Below are 21,144 nucleotides of genomic sequence, written 5' to 3' on the forward strand. Positions count from 1 at the left end.
AATGGAACTGGAACCTTTTCGTCAATATTAAGGAATTATTTAAACAAGCTCCTGTATCTTGCAGAGAAGTTACTTTTAAGTTAATTTGACTTGTTTCAAGTGAACTAAGAGAAGAAACTAGACCAAAAACACTTGGTAAAAGTTTGTTTTTGCAGTGGAATAAAAAATCTGGACTATTCAGTCCCACTGAGTGTTTCTGGACGCCCAACAAAAACATCTACTGGGTATTTTCATAAACAAAATGCCCGCTTTTCCTCCAGTTCATTCTGCTCAGTGTTTCCACCTCCACCTCAGCGGCCGCGCCTCCGTCTCTCGGCCCGGTGAAACCCATATGGGATCGCTGCCGGCTGGGATGCCTGCTCAAGCGGCCAGCCCCGCGCGGCGCGGCGCCCTCACCCCCCCCGCCATCTGTTAGCGCCCCTCCAGTCTGCGGCAGGTTTGCCAACAGGACAATTCAGATGGTCAGCAGCCTCCTGCCATCATGGCCGCCCACCCCGGCTACCTCTGAAGGACAACGGGACAGTCTTGGTGACCTCTGCTTCTGAACTCATCAATGGGTAATTTTTTATTTTTTTATTTTTTCAATGCAAAAACACAAAATCAAAAAAGATTCTTGTGGAAATATATTAGTTCACTTAAAATGCGACTAAAAAATAACTCATAAGTAACTTTTCAGAGAGATGTAGCAGCGTATTTAGACTCAATAATTCCTTTAATATTGATGAAAAACTTCTAGTTCCTTTTACTTCACAATCATGGGGCGTTGAGCCGTTACCTAGCAACCCCAGCCAAGCCCAGCCCGTTACCTAGCAACGCAGTATTGGATACATTGTGCAGATTATTTCACTTATAACATGGGGAAAACGTCTTACTGTAAGTGAAATAATCTGCCAGTAGAGGTAGTACATTATTTATGGGCCTGTAAAATAAACAATAAATCAATTAATCACATGGTAAATTAGAACAAGCTCAATAATTTCTACTGATCATTTTTCTAGTTTTATTGTTTATTTGTGCAGCACATTTCCAACAAGGCATTTCACATAGAGCAACAATTGAAACATTAAATTTACCAAAAACTGGAAAATTGAATGTTTATAAACATCTAAAATGATGATAAAAATCTTTAGTCTCAACTGGAGGATTTGGTTTACAGAAACTTTATAATTAATTTATTTGTTGTTTCTGTTTATTTTGAAAATTTAAAATCCAGTGTTACATGTTCATTAGAATTTGAAGTTTATTGATCTTTGACAGTGTCCTTTTTGCAACATTATTGTGATATTACTTGAAAAGTGTCTCAAATCAACATTATCATTTATCGCGATAACTTCTGGGACAATTTATCATCCAGGATCATTTGTTATTGTGACAGATCTAATTATTTACGTAAAAAAAGTTCTTATTTCTTGTTGAAAAGTTACTTGAAAGTTTGTTTTGTGAAATAAGACATTTACACTAAAAACTAGACTAAAATTACTTGGTAACATTTTGTGTTTTTGCAGTGTAGCTGCTCACACTATTCACAAATTAGGTGAGAGGAATGATTTTCTATGCAACTTATTATACAAAATAAGATATTTATTATCAAAATTGATGATAAAATGTCCGACTCAACCATATTTAAAACCTTTAAACCTACAATCATTGTTCAGCTGTTGCTCTTGGGGTTAAAGGATGATGGAAATCATGGCGTGGGCGCCCACTTTTGTGCTTTTTCTCACAGTTTCATGCGTATTTTGGCTCATCTGAAAGACATGTGCTCGATCCGAGTCCCACTGCGCTCCACTCTCTCAATTTCTGTCCCCACCTTGGCTTCATTTCCTCCAGAGACGGAGCGTGCCAAGCCTCCGTGTGCCACCAACGTTCACAACCAGGTGATGTTTGTGCGCTCTCCTTATCGCTGAGTGCACGAAATCAGACATCAGCAACACTTCTGCAAGTATTATTAGAAACTTAATTTAATATTCAATGGGATAAATTGTGTAAAAAAAAAGGGAGTTGCAGCTGTTTTTATTCTGCAAGACGAGCCGACCCTCCAGTAAAAAAGATAAATGTAGTCACTAATTTTACTGTGCCTTATTTAGAAAACGTAACCACACTGGATGGTTTATGCAGGAGCCCTTTGAGAAAAGGTTACCGTGGGAGATTTAAAAAAAGAAAACGTCACTTAAAAGGCATTGGGAGATAAAAATATCAGCTTAAAAAAAGTCTGCCTCAAGATTTTGATGTTTTCCTTATGCAAATAAACCACCAAGAGAAAGAGGTAAACAGATCGTGATAAACTCTAGTTTCCGTACGTCTATCTGCTGCAGATAGGAAGCAAAGATGAACGAACCGAGAGACACACACAATATTTAAAATAAATTTAAAAGAAGAGGTGGATAACTACGAGACGCAGCGGCGATGTTTCCTACTCACAGTTTTCTGCCTGGAAGTCTGGAACAAACTGCTCGTCATTGTCGGGAACTTGAGCTAAAGACACAAAGAGAAGAGAAAAAACGAAGCAGAGGATTTTTCTCTCACGGTCAGACCGATCTCTGCAGAACCGAGTCGCTTTGTCTTCTTCAAATTCGTGAAGAAAATCTCTGAAATATGTTTTAATCCTCATCCTTAGGCATTGTTTTAAAAATGTAACAACCATTAAACCAAGTTATGTAAAATCTGCATGATTCTTTTTTTAAAAATGTTAGCATATAATTGAACTGCAGTGATTTTACTCTCAAATTTACATTTTCCAACCTAAACTTGTTTTATGTTATTGATGCTGAAATGTTCTAAAAACTCTGATTACATCGTCATGCATCTGTTTTCTCTAAATCTCAATTGCAGTTTATTTGCAAAAAAAATTTGTAAAATTGAGGCGATAATATGATTTTAAAAAAAAGAATTACTTTTTTGTTTTTTGCATTTTTAATTTTTAAATGATAGTTCGGCTGCATTTATTATCAAACCTGAATTGTTTTTAAAGAAATCTGTTCTCATTTTGATGATTGTTGGAATAAATCTAAATTTATGCATATATGCAGCTCTGGAAAAAATTAAGAGGCCACTTAAAATGATCAGATTCTCTGATTTTACTGTTTATAGGAATATTTTTGAGTAAAATGAACACAGTTCTTTTATTCTACTGACAACATGTCTCTGAAATTCAAAGCAAAATTGAGTATTTATTTGCAGAGAAATGGTCAGAATAAGGGAAAAGATGCACTGCTTTCAAACCTCAAATAAGGCAAAGAAAACAAGTTTATGTTCATTTAGAAACAACAATATTAATGTTTTAACTCAGAAGAGTTCAGTCAGTATTTGGTTAAATAACCAGGAGGTCTTCAATGGAGTAGCTCCTCATTTTTCCATAGTTGTACATAAAATGATTTTTGATTAAAATTAAGATATAAATCGACCCTGGCTGACTTGCAGTGACTCGCTTGCTGCAGATTTTTCCTTTTTTTCCGTCTGGCTCCCTCTCCGCCTCCCAGATCCACTTCCGGAGGACGCCCCGTCCATTGACTGCGCCGCATCCTCGGCTTTCCCCCGTTTGCCAGCAGCCAATCACCCATTGCTACCAGTATCTAATTGGCTTCCTCCCCACTGGTGGGTCCACCTGTACCTACCGAGTCAGGTCTGTTCCGACCCAAACCCAGCGAACGCCTCACCTGCACCCAGCTAATGCTAAAATAATGAAGCCTGCTCCGCTCCAGCTCCAATTAGGCATGCACATATTTATCTCCAGAGTGTTTACACTCGCTGACAGCTTCCCCACATCCCTCAAGTTTGACTCTCTGCAGCAAAAAGACATATTAAATGTGTCATTAGCACTTCTATTTATACCCACAAAGAGGTGAATCCTCATTATCACACGACCAGTAGCGTGTCTCGACGTGTCTGGAGGTCTTCGAAATGAAAAAAACGAGAGGTTTTTCCACTTTTATCACTCTTGATGTGGTCAGAGGTCTGTTATTCCCTCTCATCAGAAGTGTGAACAGAGGAGAGTAAACAATTAACAGATAGGGAGGAAAAAAACGCACATGCAATAAAATCTTAAAAACCAGGTAAAACTAAGCAAAGCATTAAATGCCACGTTAAAAAAAGTTGGATTGTAGCATGAAAAAGGGCAGCAGCATGTGGTGGAGTGAGAGGAAGTAGAGGATGGGTGAGTCAGTCTGAATGGGCCAACAAACTCCCGGGGAGATCGGCAGAGCTGGAAACCATTCACAAAAAACAGGCTGCAAAATTGAACCCACAAACCATTTAAAGGGATTGTAAAACGGGCGCGGATTTACTAAAGCTAAACATGAGTGTGAAAGACGAGGCAAAATTTGAAAAAACTACAAAAATGTATACGTTTTTTTTTTTTTTTTTATAAAAAGCGTCTTGAGTTAGAGAGGAAGTAGGTGGAGGCGGCGGAGGGGGTCAGACGTTTACCCGTCATTTGACAAACCTTCAACTTCTCCGTCTTTGGAGTCGGAAATTTAACCCGTCCCTCATAGTTCCTCGTCTTCTTCCAATTACCTGAACCGATAAATCTTAGAAATGGGAAGGTATTCCTTTTCATCTTAATGGACAGGAAGTCATTCATTAAGTCCACAATCCTGAACCGTACATCATCACATCGACCCATGACAGGCAGAACCGTAATCCTGAACTCAAACACCTTTTTTCTCCGGCCGCCGTTTCATTCCATCACTTTGGTTATTAAATATTAAAAACACGTCTTTTACTCTTTTACTGCTAATTCTGCCTCACAGTCGTTTAAATATCTCAGGATCCGTTACAAAGAATACTTCCCATTTTTAAAAGATTCGGGTTGAAGAATAAATGGGAGTCTATAAATGATTGAGTCCATTTTGTCGGGAGAATTTACTTTTCTACGACTCGATCGGATTTCAAAAAAGACTTGGAGTAAACGCAGGTTGCAACTGGAGTGAAGTCTACACAACTTAGAAAAATATTGGAGCAGAAATCTCAAACTTTTAGATTTTTAACCCAAAATATGATCATTATATAACCATATTCTATTTTATGCTCTTAAATAAAACACTTTATTAATTAATTTGAACCTTAAATACATTTTTAAACAATATTTAAATAAAAAAAAATTAAACAATGCATTACACGATTTGCTGCAGTCTCTCAAATATTTGTGCTTTTTTATGTTATTTTATGGCAGAACTGCCGTTTAGAAATGTGGCATTTTTACACTAAATTTATATACATTTTAAAATACATTTAGTTTAGTTTTGGAATAAATCTGAAACTACAGCAACTCTTAAGTTGTAAAACATTTTCTATAATTCAACTTTTTCTCAAACTACAACAAAAACTGAGATAAAATTATTAGGTTTCATTTTAAAGTCCAACATGCAAAATAGAAAAAATTTTTTTACCAAAAGTTCGGTGCTGCAGACACGACGGAAAGAGGACGCTCGCGCTTAAATCCTGAAGCATCCCGTCTCAGTTAGACCACCATGAGCAAGGGTTGCCATTAGAAAAAAAATTAAAATATGCAAAAAGACGATTAAAAAAACAAAAAACTTATTGCCTCTCTGAGAGACGGGTCTGTTTGGGAAGTTTGAGAAAAAAATTTATAGATCCATTTTTTTCTTTTTCTATCCCATCAAGAAGTGAAATTCAAGAAGACAAGGTGATAGTAAAGTACAGCTGTAGAAGATAAAGAGACGAGTGCTGAGAGGAAGCAACGGGGAGAGAAAAAGAGAGAGAGAGAGAGAGAGAGAGAAAGAGAGAGAGAGCTGGTGGGCTGCAGCGGCGGTGGCGGCTGGCGCGCAGCGTGTTGGCTGCTGCCAAGAGCAAGAGAGACAGTGAGCGTCTCCTTCTCCTGGTAATCTGTGATGACACTCTCTGGGTAGAGCCTCCTCGGTCTCCCTCCAGACCCCTCGCTCGCTCACAGTCTCTAATGTATGCATGACACACAAGGTGCCTCTTCCACACAGGCTTTTAATTGGACTGCGATGCAAGGCATGCAACTCCAGCCTGCTTCCTTCCTTTCTTTCTCTTCACTGCATCACCACCACAACCTCTCCTGCCTCCCTGCTTGAGGGCTGAAGCACTCACCTTCTGCCAGCCATGCCTCCTGCAGCTGACGGAGGTCCTGGAAAAGCTCTGAGGGCACAAAAAGCAGAAAAGACCAAACAAAGTGTCAGAAACAACCGAGTTCATTGTGACTGGCTGCAGCTCAGAGTGTGCAGCTAATAACGAGTCAATTTGTGAGTCTGACCGCTGACAGAGGCTTGTGAGGATCATCACAGGCCGCTGTGCTGTAATTGAGATTCTGTAGTTAGCGGCGGCGCAGGTGGCCGCGAGCCAATTGAATTTTGCTAAATGTTTAGAAGCCGTGAAATTAACTTCTCCCTCCGTCCTGCACCCACCTTCGGTGTCCAGAGCCAGGTCGGACTTAATGAATTTTCTTTTTCTGTCGTCTGCTGGACTCTCATGGCAAGATGTCTTCTTCTGCAGCGTCTGGTGGAAAAAAGAGATTTTTATTTATTTATTTTCTGAGTAAAAGCAGCTGAACTGGTCATTCACTCACTGCTGCTCAACAGGGAGAAATATTTTGATTTCTGATTTAAAACACTTGTATTACTGGAAATTCTCAACTCTCAAGTAATTTTCTGGACAACTTTTCCACCTAAAATTGTCTCAGCAATAATGTATTTGTTAAACATGGCTTATGTACAAAATGTGTCTGAAATTTAAATGTAAATTCAACAAATAGCATCACATCAAGCAGACTGAAACAAAGCTGCAGCGACCAACACAGTCTCTCTGTCGCAAAAGCTTCTAGTTTGTTTTGAAAAACACTAATTTGTTAGAGAATACCCAAATATTTGTAAATATATTCAACAAAATTCCAGGTTTAGATGAACAGATTACAGAAGTCGAACAAGGAAAGTGGCAAACAATAATGTGAAATAATAGTTTTTTTTTTATACAGCTGAAATTAAAACAAAAATACACATTTGATTACTTGCACAACCGCAGTTAGATGCATAATTTGTAATTTCTCAAGAGTGAAAAGTTTGAAAAGAAACAAAAATCATAAATCTAATTTGAAAGCTGCTGAAATCGAGATAAAACTGGATTTACTAACGTAGCAGTTTGGGCCAGCTGGAGAGAAGAACTAGTTTTAAATGAACTTTTTCAGTTCTGGTTACTTACTGCAGAGTTACAGTAAGGCACTTGCTGGTCGTGATTTCCATCCATTCTCCACGATCTCCAGTCTGCAAAGTGTCGCTTGAAATAAAAGAGACAGAAAGACAGAAAGAAGTTAATTGCATTCCTGCTTCAGCCTCTTTCTAAAACGCAGCTTCTCTAAAGAATAATCGAATATTCGGTGTTAATAGAAAGTAAAGTTAACAATCAGACAGCAGGAAAAGGGAGCGCACGGAGCTAGAGGGCGCACCAAAAAGCAGGAGGAGACGGAGGGGAGATCTGCTCACCTTTCCCCTTCGCGTCGTGTTCATCCGCGCACAGAAAGCCACGCAGCGGCCGGCAGGATCGGCTCCAGCCCCGGCTACTGTCTGCGCCTCTCCCCGCGCACTGGGCTTCTTCCTGGCGGCTTGGCATCGCCTCCCGGGGCCTCCCATGGAAACGAGCCGCGCTCCTCCGCCTCCTATTGGCTGTCAAAGCCTTTCAGTGGATCAGATCGCTGCTGGCAGGCAAACGGCGCGTACGCGGCTCCGGTATCAGCAGTAAGTAAGTTTGGCCTTTTTTCAGATTATCTGGGACAACTTCGCTCCAGAGTTGGATAATATTTCAAAACCAGACATCCTGCACCTCTCCTCTCGTCTCACTCACAGTTTTCATCCCTCCTGGGCTCCATTCACATACAGTGCGTACACACAAACACGCCACTCACTGCTCTACCCGGTCCAGTTCGTGGCCATGGTAACGGTGTTTTGAAGAGCCTCCAGAGGGACTGGCCTTAGCGCCAGCGCTTCCCTCTCCTGTAAAGGGATACATTGTTGAGAGCGCCGCAGACTCAGGAGGCGCTGACCTGGAAGTGATGCACAGGTCACCGGCAAAAGCTGCTGCAGGAACTCCATTTTATTTCCATTTATTTATTCAGCAACGATGTTCTGCAGGAATAAAAGTACGGTTTTTAACATTTAATCTGCTTATTTAGTAAGTCTGATCCACCACGGCGTGGATTACAGGACCTCAGAAAGTCTGAAAATTTCTAAAAAACAAACATAAAATCCAAGTTCTAAATGTGAAAAGTCGAAAATTTCCAAGAAAAAAGGCCGAATTTGCTAATATGTCATTGCTGAATTTTACCCACATCTCTCCTGTTAAATTTCTGAGGAAATACTAACTTAGAAAGTCTGAGGTTAATGTCAGACATTAAAGTCAAATTTCTCACTTTGAAAAGTTAAAAATTTATGAGAAAAAGCTTTCAAGTTTTTTTTTTCTTGGAAATTATTATCGCTGAAATTGTCGTGTTAAACACATTTCTGAAAGAAAACCCGCCACTCCCCAGAAATTATGAGATTAATCGAAATACTAACTTAGAAAGTCTGAGGTTAATGTCAGACATTAAAGTCAAATTTCTCACTTTGAAAAGTTAAAAATTTATGAGAAAAAGCTTTCAAGTTTTTTTTTTCTTGGAAATTATTATCGCTGAAATTGTCGTGTTAAACACATTTCTGAAAGAAAACCCGCCACTCCCCAGAAATTATGAGATTAATCTGAGAATTTCTGAGTTTTTTCTAGGAAATTTCCTTCTTCTTTTTCTACAATGGCTCCAATACGTCGTTGTACTAATCTAATGGAAAACAAATGTTTGTGGTCGACTTTAATAGTTAGTGGTGATACTAAAAATGGCGCCCGGAGCCAAGTTTGCGTTTTGATCGTCGCCCTCGATGAGACAATGAAAATGCAAAAAATATCATTTAGCATATTCTGTGCAGCGGCTTTTCCATCTTCCTGTTGACGCTAGCTGTGCTGGATTTTTAACATATTGGTACATAAACATCAACACATTTTATGTTAATATATTTTATTTATATAAATTTTCCTGTAAAAATGCTAGTTAATTCAGTGTTTTGAAAACAAAAGGAAAAAATTACTGTATCTTTTCTATAAGGGCACGTTTTTTTCTGTTGGTAAATATATGTTTAATTTTTGTTATTTTTATGCTTATTTGAACTGACTTAAGAAATGTGTTGCTTGGTTTCCAGTATGAACTAAAATAAATGATTAATATTTAATATATTACTGCCTTACCTCCCAGCATTCAAAGTTCAGACGTTGAAAACAATCTAATAGAAACATTTTATTTCAGTTCATTTTGCCTGTAAACTTCCAGTTGAACTAACAGAATAGTTTGAGGTGAAATCCCTGAAAGTAAAGTTTACCATTGAGGGAAACTCTTGACTGAAAGACGGACGTGTCGGCAGCGGTCACGCCGCTGCCATCTTGGATCCATTACCAGGCAAATGAAGCTGATGTGAAGTGAAGCGCGGTGCCACTCCTGCTGAACTCCACCGACGACGGAGAAACGCAGGTCAAGTGCTGCTGCCCACCCGGCTGGTCAGAAGCGGCTCATATCTGTGAAAAAACGCTGGGTGGATGCAGATTAGAGCAAAATGACCAGAAACACAACAATAAAGTCCGTGACACCTGGGAATAACTGATGAGTTTTACAAACAAGGGAAATCCTGCAGCCCAGATAAAATCAGATACCAACTTTCAAAACTCAGCAGCTGTTAAATGTTTTTAGTCTTTAATGCAATTTTCATCACCAGTTTTCAGTATTTTAGATATTCTCCTCTTTAATTTAATGCCAACTAACCAGAAATAATAATAAAAAAATAAATACTACGCTGTGCTGCTGCTTTTCTATCTTCCTGTTGATGCTAGCTGTGCTGCATTTTGACATATTTGTACAGGAACACATTTTATTATATATTTTAGTTGTATATGGCCTCCTATAAAAGTTAAAGGTGCAGTTTGTAACTTTTATTTTAAAAATGACAGTAAAATATGAGATAATTTGAAAACATCCATCTCCTCTGCCTCTTTTCTGATCGATTATTGCTGTCAGAAGAAATACGCCACTCCCGACCAAAGACAACCAATCAGAGCCAGGAGGAGGGTCTTAGCGCTGTCAATCATCCTCATGTTCTTGCTGCTAAATGCACTAATGACAGAAAAACAACTTGTGGTTAAAGGAAAACTATTTATGACCTAATGCTAACTAGCCTGAACAATCATAACAGGCTGTGCTAGCTTCAGAGTAGCAGAGGGGGAAGCACCACACAGAGGGTGATTGACAGCGCCAAGACCCACCTCCTGGCTCTTATTGGTTGTTTCTTCTTCGCTCTGGGAGAAGGCAGATTTTTTTCATATTATCAGTCTCATACCATATTGTGATGACATAGTGGCAGTTTCAACAAATATGTAAATATATTTGTATCAAAGTCAAACACTGCAGCTTTAAGAACTTTTTTTTGTTTTTATGGCGTATGGACAGCCACCAAGGAGGAACATCTAAAATATGTAAGACTCCCTCTGAAAATGCTTATGACTGGCTAATCTAATAGTTCAAACACCAAATGCATCTTAATTTGCATTAAAATGTCCAGTGGAAACCATTTGGCACCATTAGTAGTACAGCCAATCAGTGCATTAAAATGAATGGTGCGCCTGGATTGGCTGCTGTGCAAACGCCAGTCAGTAGTGTGCCTGACTATCATTGCACTGACTAGGTATTCCTTCAGGATATTTTAGGTATTTGCTAAAATATTCCATAAAATGTGCAAAAATGCAACTTTTCTAAGAGTAATTTGGAATTTGTTAGATTCAATGAACTCTGAACAGGTTCCACTGCATTCCTTCTGAGTGTAACAATGTTTGTCTCAAGATCTCCAAAAGGTTTTACAAAATAAAAATTTTAACTATCAACAATCAAATTGCCATATTGTTTTGCAGAACATGAGTAGAAATTGTACTTTTACTGTAAAATACAAGACAAACAGAAGACTGTATCAAACAGCTAAAGCCTTTAATTGTTTCTATCGCTTTTCTCGGTCAGTGCTAGCAGACGTAAGTTGTTTGTGGGCAACAACAACAGAGCGAGAGCCAGAGTGAAGCAGGAAGCGGAAAAATAAATCATACTGTGTACAAAAATACAACCTCACTGTACAAATGCTGCACTTTACAAAGCACAAGAAAGTAGTGAGACTCGGATCTCGGTCTCCACATCACGGATGGCACTTTTAGAGGAACAGCCAGTTCAACGGTCATTCTCAGAAAAACATGCATTTTTAGAAAACACTGCTCTTACAGTAAATCAGCAAAACATCCAGAACAGTTTATTCTGTAGGTGCAAGTGAAGGCAATACGCAGAAATTAACAACTACCAGTGCCAACAAGAGTGCTTTTAAGGGTTAAATGGCTCAAACATGGCAAAAACACAAAACCATGCCAAGTATTTTTGGTTTAGTTTCCAGTGCAAATATTTTACTAAACTTAAAATAAGACGAAACTAACTGATAAGTAACTTTTCAGAAAGATATAGCAGCTTGATTAGAGTAAATTCAACATTGATGAAAAAGTTCTACTACCATTTACTTCATAATCGGGCATTGCACCGTTACCTAGCAACCCCAGCCAAGCCAGGCCCGTTACCTAGCAACCCCAGCCCGTTACCTAGCAACCCAGTTTTAGATACACTGGCAGATTATTTCACTTGTATGTCATATTGTAAGTGAAATAATCTGCCAGTGGAACTAGTACATTTATAAAAGAAATATTAAGGAATTACTGACTTAAAGAAGCTCATAATTCCAGCTGAAGAATTACTTATGAGTTAATTTGGTCTCATTTAAACTGTACTAAGTATTCGTATTAGAAACTAGAGCAATAATACTTGGTAGGGTTTTGTGTTTTTGGATGAAAGACAATAAAAAAGCCTCTGTAGGACTGTAAATGTTGGCTGTACGAACGTATCGCACTATAAACACAGTAAGTAATCTTATTTTGAGACCTTGGCGTTTGATTCATGCTTCCAAGAAAACCAAACATGTTGTGATTTTACATACTTGGCTTCTGTGTTTGCTCTAAAATTTATGGCACTTTTCTACCAAAATTCATCCATCTCAGTGATAAAACTAAAGATGAGTGCTTCAAAGCCTAGATTTAAAAATGTCCACTATATTTTCAACCCAGTAGCTTTTCTCATGCAACAGCAAATGTACACAGAATTGGAGAAACTTGTCAGAAATCTCCCAGCATAACAAAAAGGAGCATGCATGTTTTATGAATAACCAGTAAGTGTTTCCCACTTAAAGAGCAGCATAAAAACTGGACAAGTCATAAGGAAAATATTGCAAATTAATCTGAAGCATTCATGAGTGAAATACAGATTTTACACCTTACAATAATCTGAAACAGCAGCAACCTTTTTTACTTTCCATCATGCATCAGGTGAATGCAGAAATGCATACAAAATAAGCATAAATAACAAAAAATATTACATTAATAAATGCATAATTTATCCATTTGGTTGTTCAAATTGGCACAGAGGACAACAGCAAAAAAAAAATAAAATACATTTTTACAGAAAATAGAACAAGAACAGAGGTGGACTTCCAGAAATAACTGGGGTATTTTTGGAGCTCACTGAAGATCAAACTCTGTTCCGATCACAGCTTATTTTGGATTCAATCTCAGAGACATCTTCATGCTGCAGGCAACACAAACCGAAGCTACAGCGCGCTACGGGCCGCTGGGCTATCAAACAGGCGTCAGAGTCCCTTCCTCGGCTGGACCACTGGGTCTTCATGAAACTTTCCCACAGCTGCTTCTGCAGCAGCTCGAAACGACTCGGATCCGATGACGGTTTAGTCTTTGCTTTCAGAGCGCGTTCGTCTGAGGATTGAAGAGAGGAAGCTGCGGCCTTGCGGCGCTCCCATCAGCATGTGAGCCTGGTTCTTATGGACGATCTGAATCTGGAAGCAGAGGAAAGCAGAGAGAAAGCTCGTTTGGGGAGCCTCTAAAACGCAGAAATTAATTTTAAATCTACGTTCAGGCAGCAGGTCTAGATGAGAGGCTCAATCTGATGTTTTCAGATTTCAGTGTCAACGGTTTGCGACACCAAAGCGACTGCAGAAGAAGAACGCAGACGTCACATAGCAACGCAAAAACTGTGTGCAGTCTGGCTTAAACTAAACGAAACTGGTGTCAACGTTTGTGCAGCAGCACTTTTTTGCTGATGCTGCAATCATTTCAAAGATATTACTAAATATTCCAGCAGGTCAAAGGTCAATCAGCCAGTCCAAGTTTACAAAATCAAACAAAATGTGGCGTCAATCAAATGTGCTGTTTGTGCAGCAAATTCCTTTCCTTACCGTTTTGTTCAAACATTAAAAAATGTTTCAAAGGTCAAGAGGAGAGTCCACATTTACAAAATGAAACTAAATATAGAGTCAAACTGTAATACATTTGTGCCGCTATCATTTTAAGATTGAAAAAAAACCCCCAACATTTAATAAAAAACTGAACTCAACCTGCCCCCATTAACAAAACATAAATGATGTTTGTGTAGTTAGAATTTTAGCACCATGGTTGTTTGACACCAAATTTGTTTGGTTTTCTAAATGTGTGGAGACCTCGTTGACCTTTGACGACCTCTGAAGGCGCCTTTAAAATGATAGCGGCACAAACAATAATTTCTACTACACAAATATTTGACACCAGTTTTGTTTAATTTGGATTATTAAACAAAACTGGGGGTTGTAAGATTTAAGTACAGTTTTGTTGGCAGTGTAAGCAGAGATTTGTTGCAGCAGAAAAACACAAACCTCCTGAGATATACCGAATTTTACCCAAAAATAGTTCAGCAGACAAACTTCCACTCTTCTGCACAGGAAAAGAATCTGTAGCCTAAAATGCCACATTTTCCTATTTTTTCCCCACAGTCAGTTTAAAATCTTTACTGGCAACAAAAGTCTCAAATATTTTCATATCAATATTCACACCAGTTTGCAGAAGATCTTACAATGTTTTCGAAGCAGAGAAATAATACTTTAGAGTGAATTTCTACTTTTCTTTTAAACGTATCACTTATCTTGATATATAACAACCTATGCTTCATTTCATACACTGTCATCTACATGCAGATTTGAATTCAACAATGCATCACCGACAGAAGCAATCTCCCATATGGGTTCTTGTCAAATGGTTTATAAATGCACATCTATGAGCTTTAATACGACACAGTTTGAGAATCGCTCGGATGCATGACTCTGACATCCAATGGTAACATATGTGCATCATAATTTATAATACAATTTTGGCTTCACAGACCAACAAAGTCTGAATTAGCAATGATGCTACATGATCTTATGAAATTTGTGATGGAGCAACTCGCATCAACCATCAAGGGTTGTCGGCATCATTAGAGTCTCAATGCGAAGCTCCCATCTGCATTTAAAGGAGCGCGTCACCTTCAAGGGGAAGCTGCCATTTATTAGAGTTGAACTCTGACTTTGTGGCCGTTACCGGCTTTTATAGACTCACTTTCATCGTTAAACAAGAACTTAGCGCTTCTGATTTTCCTTACGATGCACAAGGTAACCTTTTGATGCAAGACACTGGCCACAAAAGGAAGGGAGGATCAGAAGGAAGACCTCAAATAAAGTCATATTGAATTAAAGATGCAACATTAAAGTTTAGAAAATATCACAGCATTGATGGATAAGAAATGACTGGAATCAAAACTCCCACCAGAAACAAACACCGGAAATACAGCAGCAATTTACGTTTATGACGGTTATTTCAGAGCTCGTTATCAGTGATACATGTAGTATGTGGCGTCAAAATGCAAATGAACCGATGGTGTAAATATATCAGGCATGCAGAGGAACTGAGGTGTGTTTGCATACATGCTGCTGTTGTTAATAATTAGTGAGATTCCATCTAAACTGATGTTTTCAAAAGTATTTCACAGGTGGAAGGGTTGAAGTCACCTCTGGCAGGATGGAAAAGCTGCTGTTTATTTGGGAAGCACCACTAATTAAGGTGGAACGTTGCGAAATGTTTGTGCTTTAGAAACAGTGAATGCATGTCATGACTTACAGTGCAGGGAGTCTGCATCCACGGCTCACCATCAATCTGCATCGGTAGGGACTTGGTGGTTCTGCAGGTTACAAACACAACACTGTAAAAAGTCCCGTTGCACCAGAGAGGCTTTTAAATCAACACATAATTTATGTAGTAAATCTAACAGAGGTGGGTAGAGTATCCAAAAGCTCCAGAGAATCACTACTGCAACATCCAGGAAAATACTCAAGTAACAGTAAAAAAAGTCTACTTTTTACACCACAAAGTAAAATAATATAAAATGTAATTATATTATAACCACCTTAGTGTTTCTTTCACAGTTTAAAATAAGGAGGAGGATTAGGGACACTGAAAAAAAATCTGAATTTCATTTTAGAATTCAGAGCTCAAAGTAAAAAAAAAAAAAGAAAAGGTTTAAACTCAAAATTCTGAATTTTTCTCAGAATTGTGCTTTAAATTTTAGAATTTTGAGTTTTTTCTCAATTACGCATTTAAAGTAAAGAAAATCTTAATTTAATCTCAAAATACTGACTTCAGAATTTTAAATTAAAAAATATTTGACTTTTTCTCAAAATTCTGAGAAAGAATTCTGAAACTATTGTTAAAAAAAAAACAGTTTGTTTTCTTAAATTATTAGCTTGAACCAAAATTCAAAAGCAATTTCTGGTTTTCATTGTTCAATTTTAAGTAAATTTGTATTATTGCTTTTGACAGTTTTGAGTTATTTTGGTGGCCATTGTGGGTTTTTGGTCAACATTAGCCGTGCCAACAATTTTGTCCATGTGTCAACAAATATATTCCATTTGAAAGTAAACCAGAAAGTCAGCAACTGCTTTACTTCTCTACTGTAACTGGGAATATAAACGCATCGCTCTCAGGACTCTGAATGTTATTCTCCAATTCCTGTCAAAGTGGTTCTTTCATGTGGTCTTTCTCAGAGTTACTGCTGACAAAAACAAAACATTTTCGGGAGACCAGAGTTTCCACTGGTGAACTGGCTTTGGTTTGATTGAAAAACTGCGATTGGATCACTTTAATAACAAATAAAAGTTGTATATTTTAGGCTTCTTACAAGGTTTCTAGTAAGTGGAGTGTGTGAAATACTGACCTGATGGTTACAGAGGAGCACTGGGCCAGCCGTCTACCGGCGCTCTTCAGGCCCGTGTAGATCTGACCCATTTCCATGGCTCCTTCAAGCCCCACCACCTCCAGAAGCTGGTCAGACAGGTCTGACACACAAAAAGGAAGAGCTCAAAAAGGTAATGGGGATATCCTGCAAACCGTTTTCTACAAACAAATACAGAGCAGAGAATGTAGGAATGAAGACGAAAGAGGAAGCAGGTGAAGGCTAATAAAAGAAACGTCGTTGTTCCTCACTTCAGGTCTGTGCTTCCGAAACGCGCAACATTCACAGTTTCCCATGAAAAAAAGAAAAAAGGAAAAGAGGCAACAAGCTACAAACTAAACAGCAATTAATTAGATTGCACCGGCAATGCAGAGCAATCTTGTGATAATATAATTATTAATTTCTGTGCTGTTTTTCAGTTATGAGCATTGATTTTGGCCCTGCTGGAAGCTCAGCGTCACGCAGGGCCCATCTGTTCCAGGGGCCCGCTCCGTCGACTCGTCCCTCCACAGATTAGGAAGCCGCTGCAACGCGGCTGGGAGGATCCAGATACTAATTGAAACAAAGAGCCGTTTGCAGGCGCGTGAGAGCGCGTTAGCTCGCTGTCACGCCGGGGAGCTCGGTGGCTGTCGTGTTCGTGGGAGTCGGGTTGGTTTCCTGGAGGAGTGTCGCAGCCGATGTTGCTGCTCGGGGTGAGATGTTGATGCCGCTGCCGAGCTCCGGTGTCCAGCTGTCACCATGGTGATGGACAGGCGTCTGCCCCGATCCGAGAGTGCAGCGGTGAGTGCGGAGCTTTCTAGGGTCAGAGTGGAAGAGTTTGTGTACACACAGTCCACGGCAGGTTGACCTCCAGTCTGTGGGCTTTACGGCCGATCCTCCCACTGAAACTCAAACTCAAAGCGTAGGATGGAAAGCATCACCATACGTTCACAAAACACGCAAATTTGACCCAGATCCGCTTTCCCTTCCTTCCAAATGCGACATGTTATCTGGTTTTTCGTGGCAGTCTGAACGGCCCAGTTCTGATCTTTTCCCCAATAAACTCCCAAAGTCTCAGGCTGATAGATGTCAAACATCGCAAAGACTTTTCTTTTCATCTGTTCTTAAATTTCTGTTAGATCAGTGCATGATTTGTTGTGTTTTTAAATGTTTTAGTTTCTTTTACTTCATGTTGTCAGACAGGTTTGCACCTCTCCACTCAGCTCCTTCAGACTAGCCAGCAGCAATTAGTAAACACCTGGTGGAACTGTGCATCTACTGAGCTGCTTATAGGAGCCACTTCTCAGCGGAGCGCTGATGAAAACACTGTTAGAGGGTTAATATAGGAGGCATGTTATGATAACTTCATGCCTGAATGTGGACCTTCAGAAAGACGAGCTTTTAAAGAGACACAGACCTAACTTCAAGGTGTTAAATTACAAAGTAAAATTTCTTTTAAGCCACATTTGAGATATAAAGCACTTTATAACATCTGAAGGTAACATAATTACTTGATTGTGCTATAAAATGGCATTGTGTGCCTGGAAAATACAGAGTACTGTCCCTTTAAGATGTTTCTTGACTCCACAGGTCAGGCAGTAATCAGGCCAAATTAAATGGATCCAAAACAACGCAGACTATGACATGATAAAAACTCCAATTACTTTTTCACATTGAACCTGGTTGGACTCACTGCAAAAACACAAAATCTTACCAAGTATGTTTGGTCTAGTTTTTAGTGCAAATATCTTTTTACACTTAAAATAAGACAAAAATAACTTAAAAGTAAATTTTATAGCAAGATATTTATGAAAAAGTACTTGTTTCATTGGCAGAAAAAAATAGCTTATAACATGGGAAAAATGCTTTGTTATAAGAGAAATAATTTGCCAGTGGAACTAGAACTGGGTTGCTAGGCGACGGACTGGGCTTGGCTGGCGTTGCTAGGTAACGATTATGAAATAAGGGAAATAATCTGCCAGAGGAACAAGTACTTTTTAACCAATATTAAGGAATTATTAACTTGAAACAAGTGCCTACATCTTGCTTAGAAGTTATTTGTAGTTTTAGTTTTGTCTTATTTGAAGTGATTTAAGATATTTGTACCAGCATATTTTGTATTTTTGCAGTGTTGTTTTCCCTTTTAATAAATAAGAAGTGCTATTTTTTTTTTTAACATTTGCTGAATACGAATGTAATCAGATCTTACATTATATGCGTCATTCAACTCCTGAATGTCTGCATGGGCAAAAATAAAACAGATTTGGTGAGAGTAGAGTCGGCGTTCTTGTCGGTGGCGGGCGGCTCTGACACATATGGAGCGACGGGCTGGGGGCAGCGGCGGAGCGGCACTCGACCAGATCAGCTGAACGTAAAACTAAAGAGGAGTGGCGGGATGAGGAGGGAGGGGGCGATCCTCCGACGAAAGCTTCATGAGGGTTGTCAGGGGGGATCAGTCCTCGACGTCAACCCCCTTCCACCCACACATGAGCCCTCCCTCCCTTTTCGCGAAACCTCAGTCCCATTCTAAATAATTCACTCTGTAGCCATTCCCTTCCACCTGAGGGGCTTGTCTCCTGGCGTCACCAGCGGGACGATTTAACAGCACACGAAAGGTCACGTTTTATTTATTTATTTATTTATTTTTAGCCACCCACCAGTCGCCAGTCCACACACACACACACACACACACACTCACAGTTTCACCAGATAAAATCCCTCCCTACAGTTTGATCTGTGGATGGCGGGGCCCCCGTGGGCCGAGCCGCTCCTTTGTTTACCTATAAATACAGCGTTCTCTTGATCTGACAAGTTAGGCCGCTCTCCTTGAGGGCACCTTCCACAAGGGCATCCATTCTCACATATGAAGCACAAGTGGATAAACACACACATCAATAGACTCAGACAGAGCGAAACAAACGCAGCTTTGAACGCAGAGCAAATACACACACTCCTCGCTCACGCTAAGAGCCTTCCCAGGTTCGGACTCCTCCAACGCTGCAACGATTGATTTTTATTCAAGATTTAATGGAGTGTTCATTGTTGCAGGTTTGGCCTTGAACTGATCAAACTTACAAAAAAAACTAAACATATTAAATAAAAAAGAAGCAACCTAACACTTTGTTGCTAATGCATGGAAGCTAATGCTAACACGCTAACTCCAGGTCAAATTATATCTGCACTTTAGAGTCTATAAACATTGAGCACAAATTTAATTTATACATTAATAACTTACATGTTTGATGAATGCTTGATGTACAAATTATACATGAAACGATGACAATGTGAGATTTAAGTGTCATAAAATGTGGAAATAATGAAAGTATATCTGTAGATTTAAATGTTTGTGGGTTGATGAGTATGAGAAGGGCAGGAAATCATAAGATCGTGTTTCTTCTACCTGCTCCTTCTCGAACACCATGTAAAATTACATGTCAACTGGGTATTTTTTCATGTTTTTAAGTTTTATTTGTTAGAATTTAACTGAAAGTTTACAAAACAGCCAAGTTAATGTGTGCTTGTTGTATTTATGTGGGGAAGCCAAGTGTGCCAAATGTTTCCAAAGTTAGCATAAGTGCTAGATGAATTGAATTGTACAATTGTACAATTGAAAGAATATATAATTTTCAGACTTTTAGCTGTTTGCCACAAAACATGACAGAAAACATCTGGAAGAAGATCAGATTAGACTAAAACAGAAGCTTTAAATCACAGGTGTCAAACTCCAGTCCTCAAGCACCGCTGCCCTGCAACTTGTAGATGTGCCTCTGCTGCACCACACCTGTATAGAGTAATTAGGTTGTTAGCAAGGCGCTGGAGAACTTATCTACACAAGAAGGAGGCAATTAAGCCATTTCATTCCAGTGTTTATACCTGTGGCACATCTAAAATCTGCAGGACAGCGGGCCTTGAGGACTGGAGTTTGACACCCCTGCTTTAAATTGTTACATTTACCTGTGTTTAACTTGTGTTGATTTATCATTTAAAATCTCATTAAAATAAAATTTTTGGCACAAAAAGTGGAAAAACTCCAAGGTTATAAATAGTTCTCTACATGTTTCCCTGTTTCATCAGTTTCTGCGATGATTTAGAGCATTTTACATTTTTCTGTAAGCTGTTTGTTGACATTTGCTGAAATGCAAATATTTTATCAAGCTCTAAAGGCACAATATCACCGGAGGAATAAAAGATAATAATCCAAAAACTCAACAGAAAACAAACCAAAACATGAGAGTAAAGGTTCGTAGGCGTCCTCACAGAGATCAGTTTCTCTACCAATCATGTTCGGACCGGTGAAGTCTCACTGGGGATCACCTGCAGCCATGTTTGCAGAGCCTCGCCGGCTCGTCAGCGCTGATTTTAACATCCACAACCAGACACACCCAGCACAGCAGGAAGCCTTCGCAACATACTGCACATCACTTTCACACAGCAGTCAGACATGAACACAAAACAAACAACCAAACTGTATTAAACTGGTAAATTAAAAAGAAAAACCTCCATAAATGATGAGTGGTGGAAAAATTAATCAAATGTATGAACTCTGGGATTATATGCAGGATTTGTTCCACTGATAAAGCATTGAAATAAACAGTTGATCCCTACTTTCTTAGTATTAAGCACATTTTATTCTCCTCCTCTCTGCTTGGCTATACATTTTAATTTTATCATCAGTATGTTCAGTAACTGCCCATCAAATATGATTTACACAGTAATAAAACTCACATTTAAACAAAAGAGTAAAAGAAGGAAAATGTTAAGATGGTAATAAAAAGTAAGAGATCAATTTGTTACCCGTTCCAGAAGCCAGGACATAATTCAAGTCAAAATCCTGCTGAGAAATCACTCAAACTTCATTTTTTTTGCTTTTGAAGCTAGAGTTGGATATCATCATTGTCTCCTTGTATTGGACAGGATGGGAAAATGTCCACAGATAATCCAAAGGTGGAAAAGTT

At 39.0% G+C, this 21,144-nt stretch overlaps 2 protein-coding genes and 1 long non-coding RNA gene across 7 annotated transcripts in view; all 3 read right to left on the minus strand.

Moving 5' to 3' along the window:
* etv1 (ETS variant transcription factor 1) overlaps positions 1-7,700 on the minus strand; it is a 29,652-nt gene extending 21,952 nt beyond the window's left edge. For 2 of the 4 annotated variants that reach the window (XM_015052789.1, XM_015052788.1), the window contains exons 1-5: positions 7,458-7,700; positions 7,177-7,251; positions 6,387-6,477; positions 6,073-6,120; positions 2,422-2,475 (exon numbers count right to left, since the gene is read on the minus strand). In XM_015052789.1, coding sequence (XP_014908275.1) covers positions 2,422-2,475; positions 6,073-6,120; positions 6,387-6,477; positions 7,177-7,251; positions 7,458-7,604 — 415 coding nt within the window. In that variant the 5' untranslated portion in view covers positions 7,605-7,700. Of the gene's footprint in view, positions 1-2,421; positions 2,476-5,387; positions 6,014-6,072; positions 6,121-6,386; positions 6,478-7,176; positions 7,252-7,457 lie in introns of those variants that run through there. The other 2 variants (XM_015052791.1, XM_015052790.1) reach the window with 1 other exon arrangement.
* A 3,302-nt stretch (positions 7,701-11,002) lies between these two features.
* Positions 11,003-11,690, minus strand: LOC106959924 (uncharacterized). The gene is made up of 2 exons (XR_001427462.1): positions 11,650-11,690; positions 11,003-11,618 (listed from the first exon to the last, which is right to left on the minus strand). It is a non-coding gene; the product is annotated as an uncharacterized LOC106959924 (long non-coding RNA).
* Positions 11,691-12,406: 716 nt separating this feature from the next.
* The window catches only part of dgkb (diacylglycerol kinase, beta), a 78,678-nt gene continuing 69,940 nt past the window's right edge, over positions 12,407-21,144 (minus strand). For both annotated transcript variants that reach the window (XM_015052787.1, XM_015052786.1), the window contains 3 exons: positions 16,193-16,313; positions 15,100-15,160; positions 12,407-12,971 (listed from right to left, as the gene is read on the minus strand). In XM_015052787.1, the coding sequence (XP_014908273.1) occupies positions 12,864-12,971; positions 15,100-15,160; positions 16,193-16,313 (290 nt within the window). In that variant the 3' untranslated portion in view covers positions 12,407-12,863. The remainder of the gene's footprint in view (positions 12,972-15,099; positions 15,161-16,192; positions 16,314-21,144) is intronic.

The sequence above is a fragment of the Poecilia latipinna genome, unplaced genomic scaffold, assembly GCF_001443285.1.
Source record: "Poecilia latipinna isolate Pla-1442-1.1 unplaced genomic scaffold, P_latipinna-1.0 Scaffold1133, whole genome shotgun sequence".
Classification (NCBI taxonomy): Eukaryota; Metazoa; Chordata; class Actinopteri; order Cyprinodontiformes; family Poeciliidae; genus Poecilia; species Poecilia latipinna.